Here is a 23574-nt window from a genome sequence, read left to right on the forward strand (position 1 = left end):
GCTGCTTTTACTAAACTATTTCTCCAGTGTAGCTTCCACCTTCACCTTAAACTGGAAAAGTTTCTGGGATTCAACGTTGCCGTAGACTTGAGCGTCGAATCATCAAAATCGAATCTTTTTCTCATTTGTTTGATCAGCTCCACGAAAAAAAACTGCGACAAATATCCTTTGAAATGATTTGCCTTTCGCTGTCCATTGTTCTGATAATTCCTTCTGCTGATATTCCAACCTAAAATTCTTGTCGCTTTTCAAATGATCTCCATATTTAATAGCATTGGACATTGAAACAACATAAGATTCCTCGCAGATATTAGTGAGAATGGTCAAATAAAAATCTTTCAGCTCTTCGTGTAGCATCGTGAATTCAGGTTATTCAGCCTGGAACAAACAATTCAATCTGTTGATCTGGGGCAAAACATACGTCGCACCGTCCGACGCGAATCTTTTCCGACGATCCTTGTAAGAAATTTCGTCCTTATGAAACAGATCAATCATTGCATTGTTAATGCTTTTAAGATCAGCACCAAGCGATACTGCGGCGTAAAAGTCGTCATTTACTTTAATGTTGATTTACACAAATGGAAAAATATGTACCAATCTGTACTTTTTGTCGATAATCTGTACTCTGTACCGTACAGAATCTGTACCAAAAATAACGAAAAAATCTGTACCATTCCAGCTAAATCTGTACGTGAGGCAACACTGCCCAGGAGCAGAAGATTTGGTTTTCTGATGGAGATGAGCAGTGTTGCCACACGTCCAGATTTATCTGGAAAGTTTTTTTTTTCGTTATTTTTGTTCCAGATTCTGTACGGTACAGGGTACAGATTTTCGCCATAAAGTACAAATTGGCAGTTTTTTTTCCGCGTGTGATATTTCTTGCATTTGAACACAGCTGCTGATCTTAAAAGCATTTACAATGCAATAATTGATCAGTTTCATAAGGACGAAATTCGTTGTGTTAGAGGCGTTTTCAGGGTTCTGAGTCGGAAATATACAAGATCTGGAGAATGAATTTCTTACTCTAAAGTCAAAATTACTCTTTAAGGGAATGTGCAGGATTGGTGGACAAGAATTGGATTCTTAAAAGAATTGACGGTTCGCTAGCATTTTCGGAACCTCGATGCTTTGTTTGTAACGTTCTCACTATGTTTCACTACACGGCAATTTAAGATCTAAAAAATTGATTAAACATAGCTATGTAGAAGCATCATCAAACACACAAACGACTTGCAATTGTAAATATAGTATTTGTAGTAAATAAACGAGTATTATTTTCATTCTAATAAAAAAATATAGGATGTTGTGTCCAAGATACGACCGCATTGTTGACGTAGAACTACGCTGTTATTTTATATAAGTCGCTTGTTTATACCTTCGGATATTATTTTATAATGGTGTGAAATTTTAGAAACAACTGCTTAGTAGAATAATCTCTGAAATGGGTTTTTCATTGTAGAATCAGTTGACGATGATTGATTGATGATTCATTCTTACCCTCGCAAAACAACACACTAGTTGATCGTATTTCGGAATTTATTTCATGTCTATGCATTGAAAATTTACCTCGAACGCTATTCCGGTGGCCTTTTTCGCAATTGACATAGACTCGGCTACAGTCGATTATATACATGTTGCACCAGCACCATTATTCCACATCTCATAACTACATCAATATATCTTTGGCACTGCATGGAAACAACAACAATGACAACACTTGCAAGTATCAAATATCATGTTGCATGTTATTAAGTATGGCCTCAAAGGAATCGCACCTCTAGGCATCGTTCGTACAACGTAAACCAAGCACCAAACAAGCGTTCGCCATAGAATGCATACAGATCCATACATTGGTGGCTTGAAACTACTAGGAATATAAACACTTCTCATCATTTTGCGCTATTCTCAAAGGAAACGCTCCTGTTAATATAACTGGCCTCGAAAAAAGTTGCATTACTTTCTCATGCTCGAGAGAAGCGCAGCAGTCACCCTTAGTGGAGGAAGTTTTGTTACTGGCAAGCGAAACCTAATCACATACAAAATTCCAGAACGACATTTACTTTCTTGGTGACTGAACAAACGGAATAAACTCTTTTTGTTAATAATAACATCGAAAACAGTAGCAATGCTTCATTATGATTAATATTAGCGCAAATGCAATCCTAGTTGAAGGCAGTTTTGCGACTGGCACGCGAACTCAAATAACTTATAACATTCCAGTAAGACATTTAAGGTGCTTGGTATTCCCCAAATAATTTTTTGGCGCACAACCTTAACGCCTGCTTCGCCATAATGTCAGTTTAATGCATTGATGCATTCTCAAAGGCACCAACGAAGCCCTTATGATGACGGAAAACAAACAATGATAACTGCTTGGAAAAAGACTGAATTATGCCACACAGCTTGTACTCTGCTGTAACACCCATCGATGCGAATTCGCTGATGAGTTTGTCAAGAGCGACCGCCTTCACCACCAGCAGGGGGGAGCTTGATTTTGGCTGCTGCCTGGGTAACGGTGTTTACATTTTCAACCGACGCGCCAAAATCGCCTTCTTCGCTGTTGTTCGATGCGGTGTCAAACTCGCGAAGGCTCGGTTCAGTGCGAGCGCTTGTTTGACGCTTGACGCTTGCCTCGAAATTTTATTGCCCCTGGCAATGCGTTTGTTTTTTGCAGGGCTCGAGCCTGCCTTCCTCTTCTTCTTGCTCATCACACACTACGCGAAGCGTCCAATTTATGACGCGGAAAGAAAAACACACGATACGAATAACGCGGAAAACGAACAGAAAAAGCAAACGACGATATCCAAGTTGGATTACCTCTGGTGGGGTCCAATCTTAGATCGAAGCGCAGCGAAAGCAAAGTGAACTGGATTGCTCAACAGTCCGATACCGAATGAAAGTTTGCTCCAGCGAGATCCACTGTTAATACTCTAGGCAAGTATTCCCCTTCATTCTTCTACTTTTCCTTGGTTCACGGAGACTTTTAATCCTACAATTTCCCCTCGATAAGGTGCTCGTTATTGTCGGCTCTGTTCGGGAAAGCACACAAATGGACAGAACAAATGTGTGGGAAAATGGAAACGCTTAAAGTTTTCATGAATTTTAACCCTTTACGAACCAGGGGAATCTAATGTATAGCATATTAAACAAATCTTACGGATTTTCCGAATCTCTTTAGTATGTAAATCGCCAAAATCCGTTCACGGCAAAAATAGTTATTAACGTTAACTTTATTTCATAAAAACGTGACATGTTTTCTGATTTGTCACCCTTAATGAAAGACGTAGTTCTACGTCAAAAATTCCTTAAGGGGGTATTCTAGTGTAGAGACACGAATTTCGGACGTTTTTTCAAACTCCGTAAAAATAAAACAAAGAATATTTTTACTATCCATTATATCATTATTCGTTTATCTATCTTTCAACAATAAAACAAAAATAGGACGGAAAAAAAATATTCATAATTAGAATAGTTACATGCTGGTGAAGTGAGGGTGTTCAAAAAAAAGTTGTGCCATGGCGTACACGATTCCAGTCCTTCTGGTTATCTGAAACAAAAAAATCGAACAGATTCTGAATCAGTAAAGATGTCGCTATGGCATGAACCTCGGACAAGTCAAACACATGGGTTTTAACAAAATGGCGGCCGTTTGAAAACAAAAATGCTGTTTAAAACGTTTTTTTTTGCGTTTACCGATTTTTTAAAAATAGTAAAATTAAAAAGTTATAATTTTTTATTGGTTCATGCGATAGAGAGATGTATGCAGATTATTTTCATATAAATTTGACATAAATCGGTTCAGTAGAACTTGAGATATCGTGTACGCCAGTTAGAAAAAAACTAGTTCCGAGAGAAACGCGTTTGAAGTTCATTGTGATGGCCGTAACAGGTTAGATACCACATCACTAAGATGGCTCTAACTAGGTAAATAATAGGATTTTCGATAAGTCCTTTCTAGAGTATATTCTTGAATGCCTAAACTACAGAAATATGGTAAAAAAAAAATTTCGATTTTTTCAGATTTCTAGACTAGAATACCCCCTTAAACGAATATTTTCGATGGTACAGATTTTTGGAAGAAAAAGTACAGACGAGATAGATTTTTGACCCCTCTGGTACAGATGAAAATAATAAAAAAAATCTGATTCGCGAAAGCTTCGGATATGATAGAGAATACACAAATAGACTAAGTTCACTTTCGATTGTTGTAAATTGATCATACAGGTTTTATCGATCAGCAAGATGTCGATCAGCCGTCTAAAACTAGACTTCCAGAAAAATGATTGGCGAAAAATAATGAATACGGATGTTACTCATTAAACAACTGGTTAGCAAATCAGGATACACGGAAGTACCCGACAGCGACGCATATTTATTATTAATGAAGTCGTATTCGATTGAAGGTCGTCTTTAAGTTTTGGGATTACAAGATAAAAATGGTGCAATAAAAATGGAATACGTTTCGTGTAGTCGATTTGCTGCAGTCAAAGTTTGTTGGTCTTTGTTGGTTTGAATTGGCGAAAGGGAAGTATGACTTTTATCGCCCATTCATGTGATTTGATGTCTCTGAATTACTGTTTATGGGGTTATTTGGGAAGAAGTGTCGTTCTATCTTCATTTGAAATCAATTAATTGTGGACAAAAAAAACATTATAAGTTATCTAAACATTTATTTTGTAAACATAAATGTTCAAATTATTCCTTTTTATGTTTGAAAACGATTCCACTACTATGATATATGAGATATTTCGATATCCTAAATACAACATAGACTAACATCAGTACTACAGAAAGAAGCAGTGTCATCACATCGTAACCATACTTCTTGAACCAATGGAAATTCGCAGCATTGAATTCCAGCATGTCAACATCCGGATTGCGCAATACCCATTCCGTCCACCAGACGGCGCGCTCGAGCGGAGATTCCGGTTGGTCTCGGACTAGCTGCGACAGTCGTTTCATTTTGTTGCTATAATCCGGGTTGGTAATTACTTCTTTGATTGTCTCGCTCAGTTCTTCGGCAGTCAATGTTTGTATTGAAAGCCTTTTTCCGACCCCAATGGAGGTGCAATAGTTAATGTTTCGGAACTGATCGGCGAATAGTGGAACGCCTATAACTGGCACCCCATTCCATATCGTTTCCTGGGTACTCAAAAGTCCGCTGTGAGTAATGAACAGCATGATGTTTGGGTGAGCCAGCAAATCGTTTTGAGGCATCCATGCTCTGATGTAAACATTCTTCGGAATTGGCATTGGGAGCTTTGATTCATCGGATTCAAATTTCCACAAAAATGTGTACTCAGGAAGATTTCTCATCGCTGTTAGTATGGAGCGCACACGTTCCGGACCAAGCAAATCACTCCTGGCGTTCGTTCCGAGTGAGAAGAGAACGAATCCTTTTGCAGCTTTGTTCACAATCTTGGATAAATCATCTGGCAGAGCTTTTCCTTTTCGTATCTGCATTCCTCCCACTGGAATCACATTCGGCAACATGGGTTCCTTATACTGAATGAGCGGATTGGTATTAATGAAAAGTAATTTGATGGTGTTCTGCAGCGTTTTCGCGCTGGGAGCTCCCGGAAAGATTCGCCTTATAATAGCGTCTGCCTCTGGATATAGATAGTAGTCTTTCACTATTTCATCATACATCTCGAAAATGAAATTTTTAGTTCTTTCCCACAAGGTCATTTTGAGCGGAGCATCGAACGAATGATTCGGGATGGCTGCCGGATAAACATACGATCCGATCAGAGGTGCTGTCGTCGATGGAGCGTTATAGGGAGTCATCGGAATGTAGGGTGGATTTCCAAATCTATGCAGGAGCAACGAAGCGAGACAAGGTCCATTCATGATATCACTCATAAAAAGATCGAATTTGAAATCCTTGGGGTAATCCAACAGCTGTTTGAATCCTTTCGACTCAACGGAAATTTCGCAACACCGTATCCCGAATTCGTCTATCAAATTCACTATATGCAGGGTTCCTCTTTCCGCCATTTCGAAAAAGTTCAAAGTGTCACGAAAACTGGTATTATATATTGAACTGTATAGATTCTCCAGGTGGATGTAAGTATAATTTGGCAGTCGAAGTTTTTCTACGTCCGGACTTATAACTGTGACATTGTGTCCTTTTGCCGCTAAAGCTTTCGTCAGCGGTCGAAGCCTACATGAAAATATATTCAAAATTCATTAGTTAGTAGATTAGTGTAAAAATGATTTAGATTTACCAGATAGAGTGACTTGGCGATGGTACACCAGACAGGACAAGTATGTTGGCGCCAAACGATAGATGCGTTATGCAGATCACTTGCAAAGCTAAAATAATACAGTTCTTCATGATTGCACCCGGAAAGCCTTTCCCGTCAATCAGAACTATACGGTGAAGTGAATCGCATATCTTATTCGGAGCTGATTTTATTCTCGTTCAACGTCCGATCCGAAGTACCACTTTATTACGTTGACAGATCTTATCGCTTTTAGACAGATTTTCGAAACACGTGCGCTGTCTGCCAGTTTACAGTTGTGCTGTTAACGATGACTCGATAGTTTTAGGTGTGATTACGATCGGTTTGTTTGTTTTTGTCTCTATCTCGCTCTCCCTTATTATCTTTGATAGCAAATCGTACGGTGGCGGGATGCTTTTGATTTTACAATGTGGCTTACTATACGGTTAAGCGTTTCAAAATAGTTGAACCTTTGGTCATTGCCGAAGTCATCGCCATTGTCTGCTAATTATACATATTATGTATGTTTTCATGTTTCGGTAGAGTTTCATGACTTTGTCAATAATGGTCGAGGAGGTTACGTTCAGTTTTTCTTTCACCTTTTTGTATTTAACTAATCAATAAAGTCAATCATACGATGATGCGTGTGGTAAATGGTTATAGCTCCATGACTTATACGAATCTTGATGGGAGCTTCGAGTGCTTCATGTCGAATCTGATGGATGGAGATATATTTTCGAAATGCATTTGTAGGACGTGACAAAAACTTAAAATTTTGCATGTCGGTAGAAGTCTACGTTTATAAATTACCGCATGGATAAACAGATGATATAGGATACAATTATTGTAAGACACGATAAATAAATGCCAAATATTTTGAATTTTCAAAAGCTGAGAACGGTACTGGAAGAATTAAAATGATTTCCAGAATCAGAAAACAGATTAACTCATCTAGACGATATCGTTGTCTTTATCCCGTCGTAAATTTAAACTGATATAAAATATACACGTAATGCTCCTAAGGGCGAATGACTAGCGTCGTAAAGATTGTACTTGAAAAAATTGCAACACTTTCTTTTGTGTGTAACTTTTTATTGCATGAATTAAAATTGATGAAATTCAGGGTAAATCTAGTTTAGAGTGAACTGATTGCATTATCGAGATGACTTCCAAGTGGCAGTCGGTCTGTGGGTGTGGAAAATTCAGCAAGCCGTACATAACGACAGGCACCAACGATGGTTAAATATACAGTGGTAGACATTCGTCTAGCCGCACTTGAAAAAAACTTGAAACACTTACAAAACAACTAGAAATGTTCTTTTTATCGGGATACTTATTTGCTGTAGTGGTAGTATATTTAAGTCAATTTTATTGAAAGGACTTGCGTCACAATCACACACACACGAGGCGTCATCGGTGGATAGAAACATTCAAACGTCGTTTATTCCCGAGACATACGTTTAGCCGCAGGGCATAAAAATGTGTTTTTTGAAAAAAATACTTGGGAATGTTCAATTTACAAGATAAGTATTAGATGTACAAAGTAAGAAGTTGGTCAGATTAGTGAGTTACGTAGAATTTAAAGGATTGGCGAAAGGTATTCTATTGACGGAAGAAGGGCGGAAAATAATAAAGAAAAAAAAAATCAGTGATCAAAAGTTTTCTAATCGCTCGATCGTAACAAAAATTGGTCGATCTAAGAAAGTAGTAAGGAATTTCTTTAAATAGTGCCAGACATATGGGATAAAACGACCATCAAATGGGAACACCAAAGTTACTTTGCGTCTTAAAGGTCGAATAAGACACGAAGTAACCAGGAAACGATATCCTGCTCATACATTAAGGCAGAATCGGTTGTTCCTGTAACGAAAAGGCATATTGCGCACATCTTGAATGAGTCACCAAACATCATGTGGAAGAAACCGAAACTGACCGCCACCCATAAGCAGAACTATCTCATTTTCGCCCGGCAATACATGGATATAAAATTTTCCGTTTCCTATCACAGCAAGCTTCCCATTTGTTTCATTTTCACCCGAATGAACTCCGAAAAGTATCTTCAATTACTGCAGGACGTTTTGGTTGGCCATATTGAGAATAACGCTACCGAGGATGTCGTTTTTTCAGCAGGATTATGCATAGATCCACGTTTTCAAGCAATCGAAGGCATGGTTTGCCGAGAAGGACATTCCGCTTCTTGAATGACCTGCTGGCAGTCGATTGCAATCCCATAGAGAACCTATGGAGAATCTTGGCCGAGATGGTCTATGCAAACGGATGACAATTTGACAACATTTCCAGTCTCAAGGCAGTAATTCAAGAATGTTGGGCTATCATCAATATGGCAACACTTTAAAAGCTGTCTGACTCGATGCCAAATCGAATTTTCAAAGTGATCCGAAATGGAGGTGGACAACACTTTAAAAGCTGTCTGACTCGATGCCAAATCGAATTTTCAAAGTGATCCGAAATGGAGGTGGACATACTAAATATTAGCTACCGATTGAACTCGAAATTTGCCGTACAAATTTTCTTTTATTAAAATTTTAGGATGCGGCTAAACGAATGTCCACCCTGATTCCATTTTATTTATATTTGAATTACTTAGAAAACAAAAAGTGAATTTATACTTTTTTTTAAAATGAATTCAATGAAAATGAACAATAATAGTCTTTTATGAACAAAACTGTACAAAGAATTGACTTATTTTTAAAAATATTGAGGAAAAATAGGGTGCGACTAAACGAATGTCTACCACTGTATAAATAAGAATGTCTCCAGAAACGCCTCCTGCCTCTCCTCTGGTCCCATGAAGGTGAGACTCTATTTTGACCGGATATGGCATCGTGTCATTACACGAAACCGGTGATGGAGTGGTACGAAGACAACGAAGAAAATAGCAAAATTCTGGGCTATTATAAAGAGCAAGCTCCGGAAAACAAGGAAGTTCTTCAAAAACGACTAGAATTTTAGGAAAGAGTGAGTGAAAGTGTGTAAGAAGAATGGCGCAAGTGTTGCACAGGATACGATGGGTAGCGTTAAGTCCAAGGTGTGGGCATTTAGTTTTGGAGAAAAGGTTGAATAAATCAACTTTGCAAAAAAGGAACTATGTGTTTCTTCATTCCCTGAGAGTCTCAAAAATATCCGATACAAAATGAATTTTTGGTGATCTTTTTTTATTTGGTAAAAAACTCAACTAAGTGATAGATTTTTCAGATATCATAGAACTAGTGAAGTGTTGAAAATCAATCCAAAGAAGGTGTGAGTTTTGTATAAATTTCAAAAATTATAATATTAAATTATTAAGGACTGTATGGAAAGTGTTTAGCAATATCTATTCGTGAATGTAAATAAAACGCGATTATTATTTTGGTTTATTGAAGATCAGTACAATGTGAAACAATACTGTGGCTAACATAAGTCAAAATATTATGCTCTATAGAACGAACGCACTTTTGACGAAAGAACTTTCATCAAATTTTGCACAGTAGCTGTTGTGCATTTCCTGGATGCTAGTGTTCATTTTTTTCTGAATTCTTCCATGGTTTAGGAAACTGTTCCCTCCTTCTTGAAGATCCTTTTCACAATCGCCCAAAAACGTTCAATTGGTCGATGCTGTGGACAATTTGGTGGATTGATGTTTTTCTCGACGAATTGGATGTTATTGTCTGAGAGCCACTGTAATCCTGGCTTAGTGTAATGTGCAGATGCCAAATCCGGCTAGAAGAGAGGGGGAGACTGATGCTTTTTATAGTGGGGCAGCAATCTTTTTTTCAAGTATCCATCTTTGTAAATTTAAGCAAATTTAAGTTAAACAGTTTTCGTGCCCTCGTTTGGATCGAGATTGTTGTTTTGCGGTTTTCTTATGCACCTTCCGCTTGTTGTATGTCTTCAAGAAGTTGCTGGCCATGATTCTTTGAATCATACCAATGCTGGTTCCATACTTTTTGGTCAAATCAAACGTTGATACCGATCGGGTAATATGCGTCGATAGGGGTGAGAATGGGAATGGGTTTCGAACTTTTTGTTGAATAACCATTGTGAACAGCAAAACGCAATTCTGATTTCGTAGATATGTTCTCTAATGATGAACTTACGAGTGTTCCGGGGATCGTTGAATAATATTAATTTTTCACTGAACTGCGATTAAATGAAAGTTGACCCGATCTCACCCCTCAGAGGGGGTGTCAATGGGTCAAAATAGTGAATATTACTTTCTAATAAGAATGATGTTTAGAAATTAATTTCTTAATAATTTCTAGATAATTTGACAGCATGTAAATGTCTTGAATGATCATTTGAGTTACGAAAATAGTGTCAATCCACCTAGAAGTGCGATGGAAATGTTTATATATGAAGATTATTCTTAAATCTGCCGTCGATGATGACTTCTGCCCTGATGCTGGTTCCTGGAAGAATATCAAACTTCTTTAGTTACTTTCGTCTCACTCATAAGGTCATGAGGTCAATACTGTCCTGATGCTTCTGTACCTTCCAATAGTCTACGCATCCACTACCAAAACGATTTAGACTGTTCCCGTTCAACGTTGTATATCATTCAACCGGGATGCACACTGCAAAGCACCAAGAGAGCCCACAACCACTCAGACTCAGTCGAGTGGACCAACATTCATCATCGATCTTATACTCCTCGCTGCCTGTCAGTCACTTCTGCCTCTGGAAGTAGCCTTCGCATCTATTACCCGAACGTCCGTGGATTATGTACCAAAATCGATGTTTTTTTCCCTGACTATCAGCGATGCTGATTACGACATGGTTGTGTTCACTGAGACCTGGTTAGATGATTGCATCTATTCGTCGCAACTCTTCGGGAACGGCTACTCTGTTTACAGAACGGATCGCAATGCTCAAAACAGTCGAAATCAACGGGTGGTGGAATATTGATTGCTGTTTCGTCTCGATACAGCTCCTGTATAGATCCAACACCGGTCGACGATACGCTTGAACAGCTCTGGATCAGGAATCCATTGATAGAACCGTTAGTATTGGAGTTCTCTATTTTCCATCAAGTAGAAAGAATGACATCTCTGTTATTCGTAAACATATCGATTCAATTGGCGCAATTCATTCGAATCTCTCTCCTAACGACATTGCACTACAGTTTGGTGATTATAATTTCTGTGATGTGCACTGGGCTGTTAACGAGGATGGCTACGCGTCAGTTGATCTGGATCGCTCTCGACCGTGTGCTGCTAGCTGCTCATTTCTGGATGGTTTCTGCTTCCACGGCCAAGTTAACAGCTTGGAGAAAGCAGAGAACCGGACTCTTGATCTTGTCCTCGTAAACGACATTATGCTACCTGGTTACCAGGTTAGCGAATCCATTGAAGCGCCCTCTAGAATTGATCCTCGTCACCCTCCATTTGAGCTAATCGTTGCATATCCAACGGCTGTAACATACGAAACAGAACGTAACGATCCTGGTTTCGATTTCAAACGGGCATTGAGCATTGAGCATTTGTGTGCAGCATTACTCGTGGTCGACTGGAATACTCTGGACACGATTCAAGATGCCGATAGAACCGTTGGATTCTTTTCCAACGCTGTACTTCAGGCGATTACAGCACACGTTCCTTTGAAGTCTCCTCCGTGTAAACCGACATGGTCAAACAACTGTTTATGCTTGTTGAAACGTCGTCAATCTACTGCTCTACGTTCCTACTGCAGTCAACGTTCTCAACACTCGAAGCTGCAGTTCAATCGGGCCAGTAATGAGTACAGGAGATACAATGGATTTTTGTATGCCAGATACAAGATTCGTATTGAGGAGAGCCTACGTGTGAATCCAAAACAGTTCTGGTCGTTCGTCAACTCGAAGCGAAATGAAAACGGTCTCCCGACATCAATGTATCTTGGCGAACTTTCTTCTGACTCGATCAGTGGAAAATGAGAACTATTTGCACGACAGTTCAAACGCGCTTTCAACCCTACGTCATCGTAATTTCCTCAGGATCGATTCCCGGAATAGTTTGTATGGCCAGCATGATCCGTTGGAGTTTATGTCTGCTACATTCAATAGGATTTATCACATCTTTGACTTTAATCTCGCTAGCAATGTGCGACGGATTAGATTTAATGATTATTTTAGAATAAGTTGACATTCGCAATGCGTGTGTTTGATACTGACTTGAGTAGGTCCATTAAGACAATTTGATGTCAGATGGATTAAATAAAATAAAATAAGCTCCCCATGGCCTAGTGGTTAGCGTGGCGCTCGCCAATATGGGGGCTTCGGGCTCGATTCCCGGTCAGAAAATCTATAGACATAGGTCGTTTTTCTGGCTTGTACTGGTTCGGGTGAACACTGTCTAGGGTGTGATGGGAAGAGCAAATGGCCATTGCCAGTCTCCAAGAAAAGCTAAAAACACCCAGAAACATCGAATTGACGCCGCTATAAGCGTCTTTGCCCAGTCCAGCTGGTACACGGGACCAGTGTTGCCACACGTACAGATTGATCTGGAATGGTACAGATTTTTGTCAAAAAGTACAGATTAGTATAGATTTCTTCCACGCGTGAAATTTCTTACATTTGAATAAAGCAACATTGAGGTGCATGACGACTTTTACATTGCAGTACCGCTTGGTGCTGATGATCATAAAAGCAGCTACAATGCAATGATTTATCAGTAAGGACGGAATTTCTTACAGGGACCGTCTGAAAAGATTGGCGTCGGACGATGCGATCGTGATGATGGGGGTTTCGAATTTCGTAATGCGCTGGATAAAAATCTATTGCCAAAATCTGGTAGTCGTCAAATCTACATGTCATTCACTGGCTAGTTGTGCATGTGGGAAAATTCCTGACTATCTTAAGTATTTATAGAGGGACGTATATGCCCATATATCCAATAGCTCAAAAAGAACTAACGAATTCGAGGTAAAGCAGGAAATTATGGAACACAAGCCGCCTAAAATCCTACACAATTCGGCCACCCGTTTTTGTTAGCGGCGGTGGTAAAGAGATGCATTTCACGATTTTCAGAGTTTATTTTGTATTTCAACATTTAGTATAAAAGTGACATCAGACATTGCAAAATATTGACTACCCTCAAAGATTATAGTCAAAACCTCTGTTGTTTTTGTTGGAGTATGTTTTGCCCCAGATCAACAGATAGAATCGTTTGTTCCAGGCTGAAAAAGCTGAATTCACGATGCTTCATGAAGAGCTGATTTTTTTTTAATTGATCATTGTCACTAATATATGCGAGGAATCTTACGTTGTTACAATGTCCAATGCTATTAAATCATTTGAAAGCGGCACGAATTTTCAGGTTGGAATGGCAACAGAAGAAACTATCAGAACAATGGATGGCGAAAGGGAGATCATACTACATAATACCATGTATATGGTTTAAATTAATGAAAATTTGAAGCATTCCCATTTCCTCATACATTTGCTCTGTCCATTTGTGTGCTTTCCCGAACAGAGCTGTAAATAACGAGCAACTTATCGACGGGTAACGAAGGGGAAATCGTAAAATATAAAGTCTTTGTGAACAAAGGAAAAGAAGAAGAACGAAGGGGAATATTTTCCTAGAGTATAAACAGTGGATCTCGCTGAGGCAAACTTTCAAAAAAACAAACATTCTTTGTGTGGGCACCGACTGCATCGTTGCTGGGCGAGCTGGGCGGCGAGGGATCGAATGCCTTTCTCAAGGCAATGGGGGTGGAGGAGTAATATTATGGATAAAGTAAAGTTTTCCAAGGACCTTTTTGAAGGTTATATACGAATGAACTGAAGAAGTTTAAAGAATGAAGCAAGGAAGGAAGGCAAACTTTCAGTATCGTTCTGTACTCAAAGCAATGAATATCGCTTGTTCTTTCTTGTTTCGCGTCATCACAAGTTTTCGTTTCGAATTGAGCTGTGGACGCGACCAAATTACTCATTCGCTGATGTCTCTGGCATTGCAATTATTGTATGAAACTGACGCCATTGCATTAAAGTTCTGAGCTGCACAATTATGTGGGTAATCATCAAGCTAGGCTATCGTCAGCTCACTAAGAAAATAAATGTTCTGGAATTTTGTCTGTGATTTGGTTTCGCATGACGGTAGGAAAACACATTCCACAAAGGATGATAGCTAAGCTAATCTAGACTGGCCATATTAACGGAAAAGGCTTCAGTTGAGAAGACCGCAAAACGGGGATAAGTGTGTGTATATTTAGTTGGTTGAAGCCATCGTTATATGGATATTTGTATGCGTGCGTGCGTGCTTCATAACCCGTACGTAAAAATAGCATCTTCGCTACGCTGAAACCTCATTTGTATCTGCTCCCGTGTGCATTCACCCTGTAACGATAATAATCGAATAATTTTTTTAGGCTATGATTGATGATTGTTTGGTGTTGCAAATTATGCAATCGTAATGATAAATATAAACAAGGAGAGGAGATAGCGGGAGGGAAATATTTACGCTAGGGTATTGGTAATGAATCTCTGCTGAGGCAAATATTCAGCCTTTTTCCAAGCAGTTAACATTGTTTGTTTTCTGTCATCAATGCATTGAACTGACACTATGACAAAAAATTATTTGGGGAATACCAAGTTATTCAATAAGTTATATTAAGTTATTAATTTATTTGGGCTCGCCTGCCAGTCGCAAAACTGCTTTCAACTAGGATTGCATTTGCACTAATCTTGACCATAATGAAGCATCTAATCTACTCTTTTCGAAGCTGTCACCAAGAGTCACCAAGAAAGTAAATGTCGTTCTGAAATGTTGTATGTGATTTGGTTTCGCTTGCCAGTAGCAAATCTTTCTCCACTAAGGATGACTGCTGCGCTTATTTCGAGCATGTATTGTTCTGCGAGCACAAGAATGAATCATCAAACAATAATTGGCAAATGATTCTACAACAAAAAAGAACATTTCAGAGTGACCAAGCTGGTTGAATGGTTATTTCAAAATTCTCGTAGCATTATAAAATTATACGTAGTTATAAACAAGCAACTTGAATTAAACTACATCTTAGTTCTACGTCAACAATGCGGTCGTGTCTTGAACACAACCTCCTATAATTTTTTTTCAATATTTTTTCTGAAAAGAACAAAAAATATCTGCATTTTGATACACAATGAAGGTTAGAGTCGAATGAACTGAAGTAGTTTAAAGTCTCACATGTCTTACTGACGTCATTGCATTAAGGTTCTGAGCTACACAATTGTATGGGGAATCATCAAGCTAGGCTATCGTCAGCTCACCAAGAAAATAAATGTTCTGGAATTGTGTCAGTGATTTGGTTTCGCTTGCCAGTAGCAAAACATTCTCCACTAAGGATGATAACTGCGCTTATCTCGAGCATGTATCGTTCTGCGAGAACAAGAATGAATAATCGTCAAATGATTCTACAAGAAAAAAAATATTTCATGGCGTTATAAAATAATATTCGCAGTTATAAACAAGCGACATGAATTAAACTACAGCGTAGTTCAACGTCAACAATGCGGTCGTGTCTTGGACACAACCTGTTATAATTTTTTCCGCTGGATCGCTCCAAAGCTGGTACCATATTTCTGGGCCACTTCACGAATAGAGGCAGATCGATGCTTTCGAATACAATTAGCCACTTTCTGGTTCAAACACAAGAACCGGCTTTACGTCCACTTCACGGCAGATTCTCATGGGAACACTCATTGCCAAACTCGATTTACAATTTGCAATTCAATTATTCGTTTTACGCTCCCCGGGCAAATTTTGGTCCTTTTCGCGTTTTGTAACATACAATAACTTTCTCAGTGCACAACTGAAGAAGAAAGGAGGAACTGTAAGAGACGAGAAGGAATTTGAGCGAAAATGTAATTCATCTTCGAAGCAGATGAGCCGTGTTTGGTGAAAATTTTGTCTCCACAGATCTTTTTAGATCTGGTTGCTGGATAGTTTTCGGGCTAGTGATCAAGATTTATAAGTTTACGCTTTTGTATCAGTTATGTTTTCGTTTGATTTAGATTTATTTTAACAAATGAACTAAACATTTCAGCTTTTTAGCGTTTTGGCTGTATGGATCTGTTCCATTGTGCGATGACTTCGATGAAGAGCGCCTAGAAAATTGCCTTCATTGAAAATACTTACTAGTATTGAATACAAATGAAACAATCGCACTATTTTTGAAACATTTATACGAATTTTATTAGCGGTTCTGTTCAAATTATCATATTTTCCATGTACAATGAAGACTGATTCAATTTAGATTGATTTTGCGTTTTTTCATTTTGTCACACACCATTTACACATTTATAATTTAATATAGTTTTTTTTTGCTCTACTTTCAATATTTGTTTTCATTTCTCATGTTGGATTTTTTCTTCTGTCTTCTGTCATGACCCTCGTTTATGGAATGGGAAAACATTTCGTAACCGGTAAATAGGGGGTGGGGTGGGGGACTGGAAGGTGTAGGAGGGGGGGGCGAAATAGACATTCAGTAATTAATTTCAACAGTGGTTTATTATAGTACCAGCCATTGATAATGCACATTCTATTGATATTTACTTCCGCGAGTTGCAGTTTTATATGAACTTCACACGAAATAGTGACAATAAAGTTGATAAACTGTTCACCTTACCCTAATAGCTCTCATGCATTCTGACGATTAAACCACAAGACCCATTTTTTTGTTTGTTATTTACATTGTGTGTTTTAGTGGTTTTCTTTCTCTTGTTTGTTTGTTATAAAGTTTGGACAACCAGTGACAACGTTCGATTTGACATAGATTTTGACAACACATCCATACAGATTGCTCATATTTTTCATTTTTATATTCAATATTTGTTTATGCTTAGTTTATTATAACTAGAGTGTGTGAGTATGTTCAAATTTGTAAATAAGTATATACAAGTTAGAGCTAGAGGATCTTTACTCATAAGTAAAGCCGTCGAATTTTCTTTCTCTTGTGGTAAAACATTGTTTTATTTTTGTTTGGTTTTATTTAATAGTTGTAGACGATTCGGGTAAAAACTGTTGCGAGAACAAAATTTTAACAAGTGTCGTTAACTATCACAGTCTTTGTATGTACGAATATTTGCTTTTTTATTTTATGTTAATAAATTAAATAAAAACACAGAGGTTATACTCATCACGGATTGAAAACAAGATAATAATACTTAATTTCAAATTTTTGGTTTTCGTGCTGTTATAATTGGTTATAACAGTTCTGATACCAGACAAAATAAATTGAAAACATGTTGCTGAAATAGAAGACTAGATTTTTGAGTTTTGGTACTGCTTTCCAATTTTATATATATATATATATATATATATATATATATATATATATATATATATATATCACTAAAAACTGAACGAAAGTTCTTTGTAATACAGTTATTTATGTACAAGTAATAAATTATTTTCTTACAATATTTAAATATCTACGATGACTCGCTCTATATTTTGAGAAGACTAGTTCGTTTTCTTTGTAGGTTCGACGTGAGACTTGATTTTTTTACATCAAAAATATTGCTAGTATACACTGATTTGGTTTTTTGTCCGTTCGGTTGATTGTATGTATAATCTTGCCGTTTAAAATATGTATCTTCATCTTTTGTGTATGGTTGAAAAAATTTAAAAGTTGAGACATTTGTTTAGATGATCTAAAATACATTTATCTAGCTTGTTTCGGTAGATCTGCTCACTGCTCGCAGCGTCAGCATGGGATTGCGGTTGCTATTATTCGTAGGGAGTCAACTTTTTGTAGATGTCAAAGTTGTCAACCTGCGAATGATGATGGTGATGTGTGGTGGTGGTCGTATTCGGTGATGGTCATGCGTAGTGTGGATACGAGCCCAGATGAGGCGCAACGTGGGAGGGCGTGACGTGGGACATCGTGTGCGATGGGTAAAGATTCGTCGCTGGGCTGCCCCAGTTGCCCCAAGATGCGGCCGACGGGAAGATGGAGGCTGCAATGGACACAAAAAAATGGAATTCATGAATTATCGTTGAACGAATAGACAGATGTGGCATTACTTTCTAATTCATTTTTCTACTTTGAATATAAATTGCATAGAATTACAATTCATCGAATTGCATCCCATCATTCATCCTTTATTCGAAATCTAAACATGGAGACATCTCAGATTCAATTTCACTAACGAAATAACCGACACAGTTAATCGTTTAACAAACGATGTATTTTGCTCTTCCGAGCCCTTTTTCGGAAACCCGTTTATTTTGACGAGTAAATGACGGCTCTTCGGAAGCATCTAACAAACAAGCCGTTCCGAAACGGAACTAGTTAGGGAAACAGAAATTAAGCAAGAGGAACGTTTTCGTTTCCTATGCTCCTTGGCCGGGTGTTTCTGTGTCTGTGTTTGTATTGAGAATTCTTCGCTTTCCTTCAAATCGGTGATGATCCTGTCGCTCTACGACGACGGAATATGGTTTTCCTTTGCACGCCATTGAAAGCCGAAAAAAAAACGTGGGGCGACGAAAAGAGACAGCAACCGACTCTCATGAAGTGAGTGAGAAAGGATGCGAAGGAAAAAGGATGATACTTGAGGTCTTCCGTCTGCGCCGGTCGTTACCACCCACTTCGGCGATGAGGATGGCATTTTCTTCTCGTTATAAGAATCGACATCGAACACAGTTGGGCGGATGGAATACTGTCATTTCATTAGAGCTGTGTCGGTATGGGATGAGCAATTGTTAGGTGAAACTCTGGTGGGCTGTTGAGAATTTACTTTTTTAAGTTTGAATTTGAAGACATCCTGTCTGGAAGATAACCTCAAACTTAGATCGACTATTGCTCAAAAATACGCCGATATGAAACGACTAATTGAATCGGATTCAAAGTTAAAAATGCAGATTTTAGCCATAGTCATTGAGCCGTGATGATGGTTTGGTTTCACGGGATTCTACCTAATCTGACAATGCGTATAATGCAAATATGCTGCTCCAGAAGATGAAAGCTAAACAGCAGTCGAGAGTAGATGATGAACCAAATCCAATAAAAATTGTTAGCACTCGTTATCTGATAATAGCGCATTTGGAAAACGTTCGAACTGCATCACGCAGAATTTGTTCTTCGCGTTTATAAGTCGAAACTTTTTTACTAATGATCTCGTACGTTTGTCAATTATATGAAAAACTGCTAACATACCATATTTGAAAGAAGTATCATGCTGGCTCTATGATAGGCACTGAAAAGGTCATTACTCAAAAAAACACTATTAAATAGTACTCCAGCCTGTATATACCGTCACCTTGTTCATCAACATCTCCAGGGTTTGAGTCATTCCAGTAACGCCAATTTTGTTTTTTTTGTTGTAGGTGTTCAACCAATTTTGGATTGTGAATGATTCAGCAGCAAGGGTATTTGATGTTCAGAGAGGCGACGAATAGTGTCTTCACACGTAGGCAAAGCAGGGTGTACATGGTTCGAATCTTCTACTCTATATTTGTTGGAATCCGTTGGATCCAATCTACTTTTACCTGCTTACACTGAACGAAACCATCAAGGGGAAATCGTTATACTCTACAAATAATCCGTTAGAGTCGGGTATTGAAAGAAGCCCAGTTTGAGCGAACAGAAACACGATAATTTGATTTTGTTTTGCGAAACCTACTTGAGGACGCATGAATTGGAAGCCCTACTGAACTCTATGTTGTGACCAGATATTGCGCCTTTCGACTGTCGTTTCTGGCCTTTTGGGTCTGGTTGTGAAGCATTTCCGTCCTTATTAAAATATTAAAAATGGCCGACTTTTAGTTTGCCTAAGAATAAGTGTCGTTTTTCCGTAACAGAATTCAAATTCTATAATCCGATAAATCTGTTGAGTCACAGATTCGATGAAAAGAAAAAAAAACTTACAAAACAGGTCACATTTTTATGAAATAAAGTTAACGTTAATAACTATTCTCACCGTGAACGAATTCTCATGATTTGCATACCAATCGAATCGGAAATTCTCCAAGATTTGTTTTATAAGCTATACTTTACAATTCGCTAATCTCTAAATTGTTTAAATTGATGAAACCTGGAAGAACTTCCTTTTCTCCCATACATTCGTTCTGCCGATTTGTGTGCTAACCCTACCCGTATTTCGAATGCACATACCTCGAACATTTCTCAACAGATCGGAAAGATGTTTGCATCAATTGATAGGAAATATTTCTACGCGTCTATCACAAATTAATAAAATGTTATTTTTCATGAGATGAACAATTGTATAACTGTAAAATGTCACGCGTTATCTAAACGCCCTAACTGCCGAGTTTTGATTGGCCCGATGTACGGTTTCCCCAACACAGACTTTAAAATCGAAGTACCTGTGGAAATCCGCTTTGCAAATATACATGCAATTCGGGGGTATTTTTGTTTCCACCGAGCTGTGTTTCCCTAGCACGGACTTCAAATATAATGTGCCTGGGGAAGAATCCGCTCTGCAAATACATGCAAGTCGGGGGTATTTTTTGGTGTTGAGTACTGTTGTACTAGCTTGTCGTTGTGTAGACCGGAATATGTTTCCCTAAAACGTACTTTTAAACTGAGAAGCCTGGGAAAATCGTCATTTCAGATACTAAATATACTAAAGGTGAATGAACTTTCGCGGTTCGAGAACTACGTAAACATGAGATGTGCAATAATTTCAGAGGGAAATGTAAAATACAATGATCGTTTGACAATTCTTCCGTTCACATATTTTGGTAGCCTTAGACATCATATCAAACGTAAAAGGACATTCATCAAATTTATTTGTAACAAAGAATATAATCTATTACGAAAAATTCGATGCTTTCTAAAATAATATTCGAAGTGGTAAACAAGTGAATTGCATGATCCTAGATACAACCCCTTACAATTTTTTTTTCCAAAAATCTATACCAAAAATCTGTACCATCGAAAATATCCGTTGTACAGAAAAAATGGGTGGGTTATAGCTATGATATAACCGCAAGGTTGACGTGGAACTACCTTAGTTTAGCAATCATTTGTTTGTATTGATTGAGTTTTTGATTGAATGAAACAATTTCCGAATTCAACTTTAATTGTTTTTAATTGTTGTGTGTGTTTAATTGTTGTGTGAGTAAAAAGACTGAAACCGAGCCAAAGCGTTGTGTTCGTAGCCGCTTTTGTAATCCGTGTTAGGAGAACGCTTTTTGGAGTGCAAAACGAAACATGCGGGTGCAGAAGTATCCCCGGCTTGCATGAATCAACAACTTCAATTTCTACTTTTTATATTACATATGCTTTAAACTTGAATGTTCATCCGCCTCTAGTATCAGCACGATTATCCCAGGTTCTTAAGTCTAGAAGACCGTGTTAAGGAAACATACTCTAGACTGTACAAAGGCGATTATAAAGCGAGTATAAAAGTGCTCGCATTTTGCATTTATTTGCAAAGCCGATTTCCTCAGACACCTTGCCAATTTCCACACGCTCCATGGATTTGAAGTCTGTGTTAGGGAAACACATTTCAAACGGAACGAAAATACCCCCGACCTGCATGAATTTGCAACGACAATTTCCACACACTCCATGGATTAGAAGCCTGTGTTAGGGAAACACATTTCAGTCGGAGCAAAAATACCCCCGACTTCCATGTATTTGCAATGCCGATTTCCCCCAGGCACCTTAGTTTTGAAATCTCTGTTAAGGAACAAAAGCTCTCCCTACTTTCATGTATTTGCAATGTCAATTTCTCCGACGCTGCTTGGTTTTGAAGTCTGTGTTAGGGAATATATATCGGTGAGAACTAAAGTCCCCCTACTTCCATGTATTTACAATGCCGATTTCCCCAAGCCTGCTTGGTTTAGATGGCTGTGCTAGGGAAACCGTAAATCGGACCAATCAAAACGAGGCAGTTAGGACGTTTAGATAACGCTTAACATTTTACAATTATTCAATTGTTTATCTAATGAAAAATAACATTTTATTAATTGCGATAGATGCGTAGAAATATTCCCTATCGATTGTTGCAAACATCTTTCCGATCCAGTAAGAAATGTTTAAATTATAAGCATTCGAAATCTTGCATTTTTTCCTCTATGTTCTGTGTTTAGGTTTTCATTTTACCCCCTATATATTCCGGTTAGACGTAGTCCCACGTCAAAAACTAATTTATTAGCATTAAAGAAAACTCATTTGTTTACTACAAATACTACATTTACATTTGCAAGTCATTCGTATGTTTGATGATGCTTTTACATAGTTTCCATGAATTTAGATTGCATAATATGATTTATTCAAATTTTCGAGCTGCTGCCATGATGATTAATCAAATCTTTTGATTTCAAAAAAAGCGTTTATCGTATCGTTGCCGTGTAAATTTCAAAGATTTTTTGTTCTGATTATATTCAGAAAAAAACGCTCGACAGTGGCCGAGGAGTGAGGCATAGTGAGAACGTTACAAACAACGCATCGAAGCGCCGAAAATGCAAGCGAACCGTCAATTCTTTTTAGGATCCAATTTTTGTCCACCAATACTGCAGATACTCGTTTCCTGAAACAGTGATTTCCTTAAGGAGTAATTTTATCGTTAGGATATGGAATTCATTCCCAGATCGCCTATATTCCCATCATAGAACTATGGAAACGCCTCTAACACAACGCTAATGCTAGTCAAATTGGAAAAGTTTCTGGAGTTTAAAATTGCCGCAGCCTTGAGCGTCGGAAAATCGAATCTATTTCTCATTAGCTTGATCAGCTCCACGAAATAACTGCGACAAATATCCTTTGAAATGATCTGCCTTTCGCTGTCCATTGTTCTGATAATTTCTTCTGCTGCTATTCCAACCTAAACATTCTTGCCGCTTTTCAAATGATCTTCAAGTTTAATAGCATCGGACATTGGAACAACGTAGAATTCCTCACAGATATTAGTGAGAATGGTCAAATAAAAATCTTTCAGCTCTTCATGTAGCATCGTGAATTCAGGTTTTTCAGCCTGGAACATACGATTCAACTTGTTGATCTGGGGCAAAACATACGTCGCACCAACCGACGCGAATCCTTTCAGAGGATCCTTGTAAGGAATTCCGTCCTTATGAAACTGATCAATTATTGCATTGTAAATACATTTATGAACGGTCGCACCAAGCGATACTGCGCCGTAAAAGTCGTCATTTACCTTGATGTTCAAATGTATGAAATTGTACCAATCTGTACCTTTTGACAAAAATCTGTACTCTGTACCGTACAGAATCTGTACCAAAAATAATGAATAAACCTGTACCATTCCAGATAAATCTAAACGTGTGGTAACACTGCCAACTAATAGAGCGCACATTTTCATGTTGTCAAGGTTGAGTAGAGCTGAGATATTGATAAGTTCTGCATCGCAAAATGTTTTTCTTAGTAAGCTCTAAAAGTCTTCTCAAGACATGAAAAATTTGAA

The 23574-nt window shown here is 38.1% G+C and overlaps 2 protein-coding genes across 4 annotated transcripts in view; both read right to left on the minus strand.

Annotated features, from left to right (window-relative positions):
• Positions 1 to 6476, minus strand: part of LOC129766561 (uncharacterized) — a 53948-nt gene extending 47472 nt beyond the window's left edge. Inside the window, exons 1-2 of the mRNA XM_055767134.1 lie at positions 6228 to 6476; positions 4697 to 6163 (exon numbers count right to left, since the gene is read on the minus strand). Of these exons, the coding sequence (XP_055623109.1) occupies positions 4697 to 6163; positions 6228 to 6337 (1577 nt within the window). The 5' untranslated portion in view covers positions 6338 to 6476. The remainder of the gene's footprint in view (positions 1 to 4696; positions 6164 to 6227) is intronic.
• A 9778-nt stretch (positions 6477 to 16254) lies between these two features.
• The window catches only part of LOC129764687 (DNA-binding protein D-ETS-3), a 200112-nt gene continuing 192792 nt past the window's right edge, over positions 16255 to 23574 (minus strand). For 2 of the 3 annotated variants that reach the window (XM_055764039.1, XM_055764038.1), the window contains exon 9: positions 16255 to 18138. In XM_055764039.1, coding sequence (XP_055620014.1) covers positions 18002 to 18138 — 137 coding nt within the window. In that variant the 3' untranslated portion in view covers positions 16255 to 18001. The remainder of the gene's footprint in view (positions 18139 to 23574) is intronic. The other variant, XM_055764040.1, reaches the window with a different exon arrangement.

The sequence above is a fragment of the Toxorhynchites rutilus genome, chromosome 2, assembly GCF_029784135.1.
Source record: "Toxorhynchites rutilus septentrionalis strain SRP chromosome 2, ASM2978413v1, whole genome shotgun sequence".
NCBI lineage: Eukaryota > Metazoa > Arthropoda > Insecta > Diptera > Culicidae > Toxorhynchites > Toxorhynchites rutilus.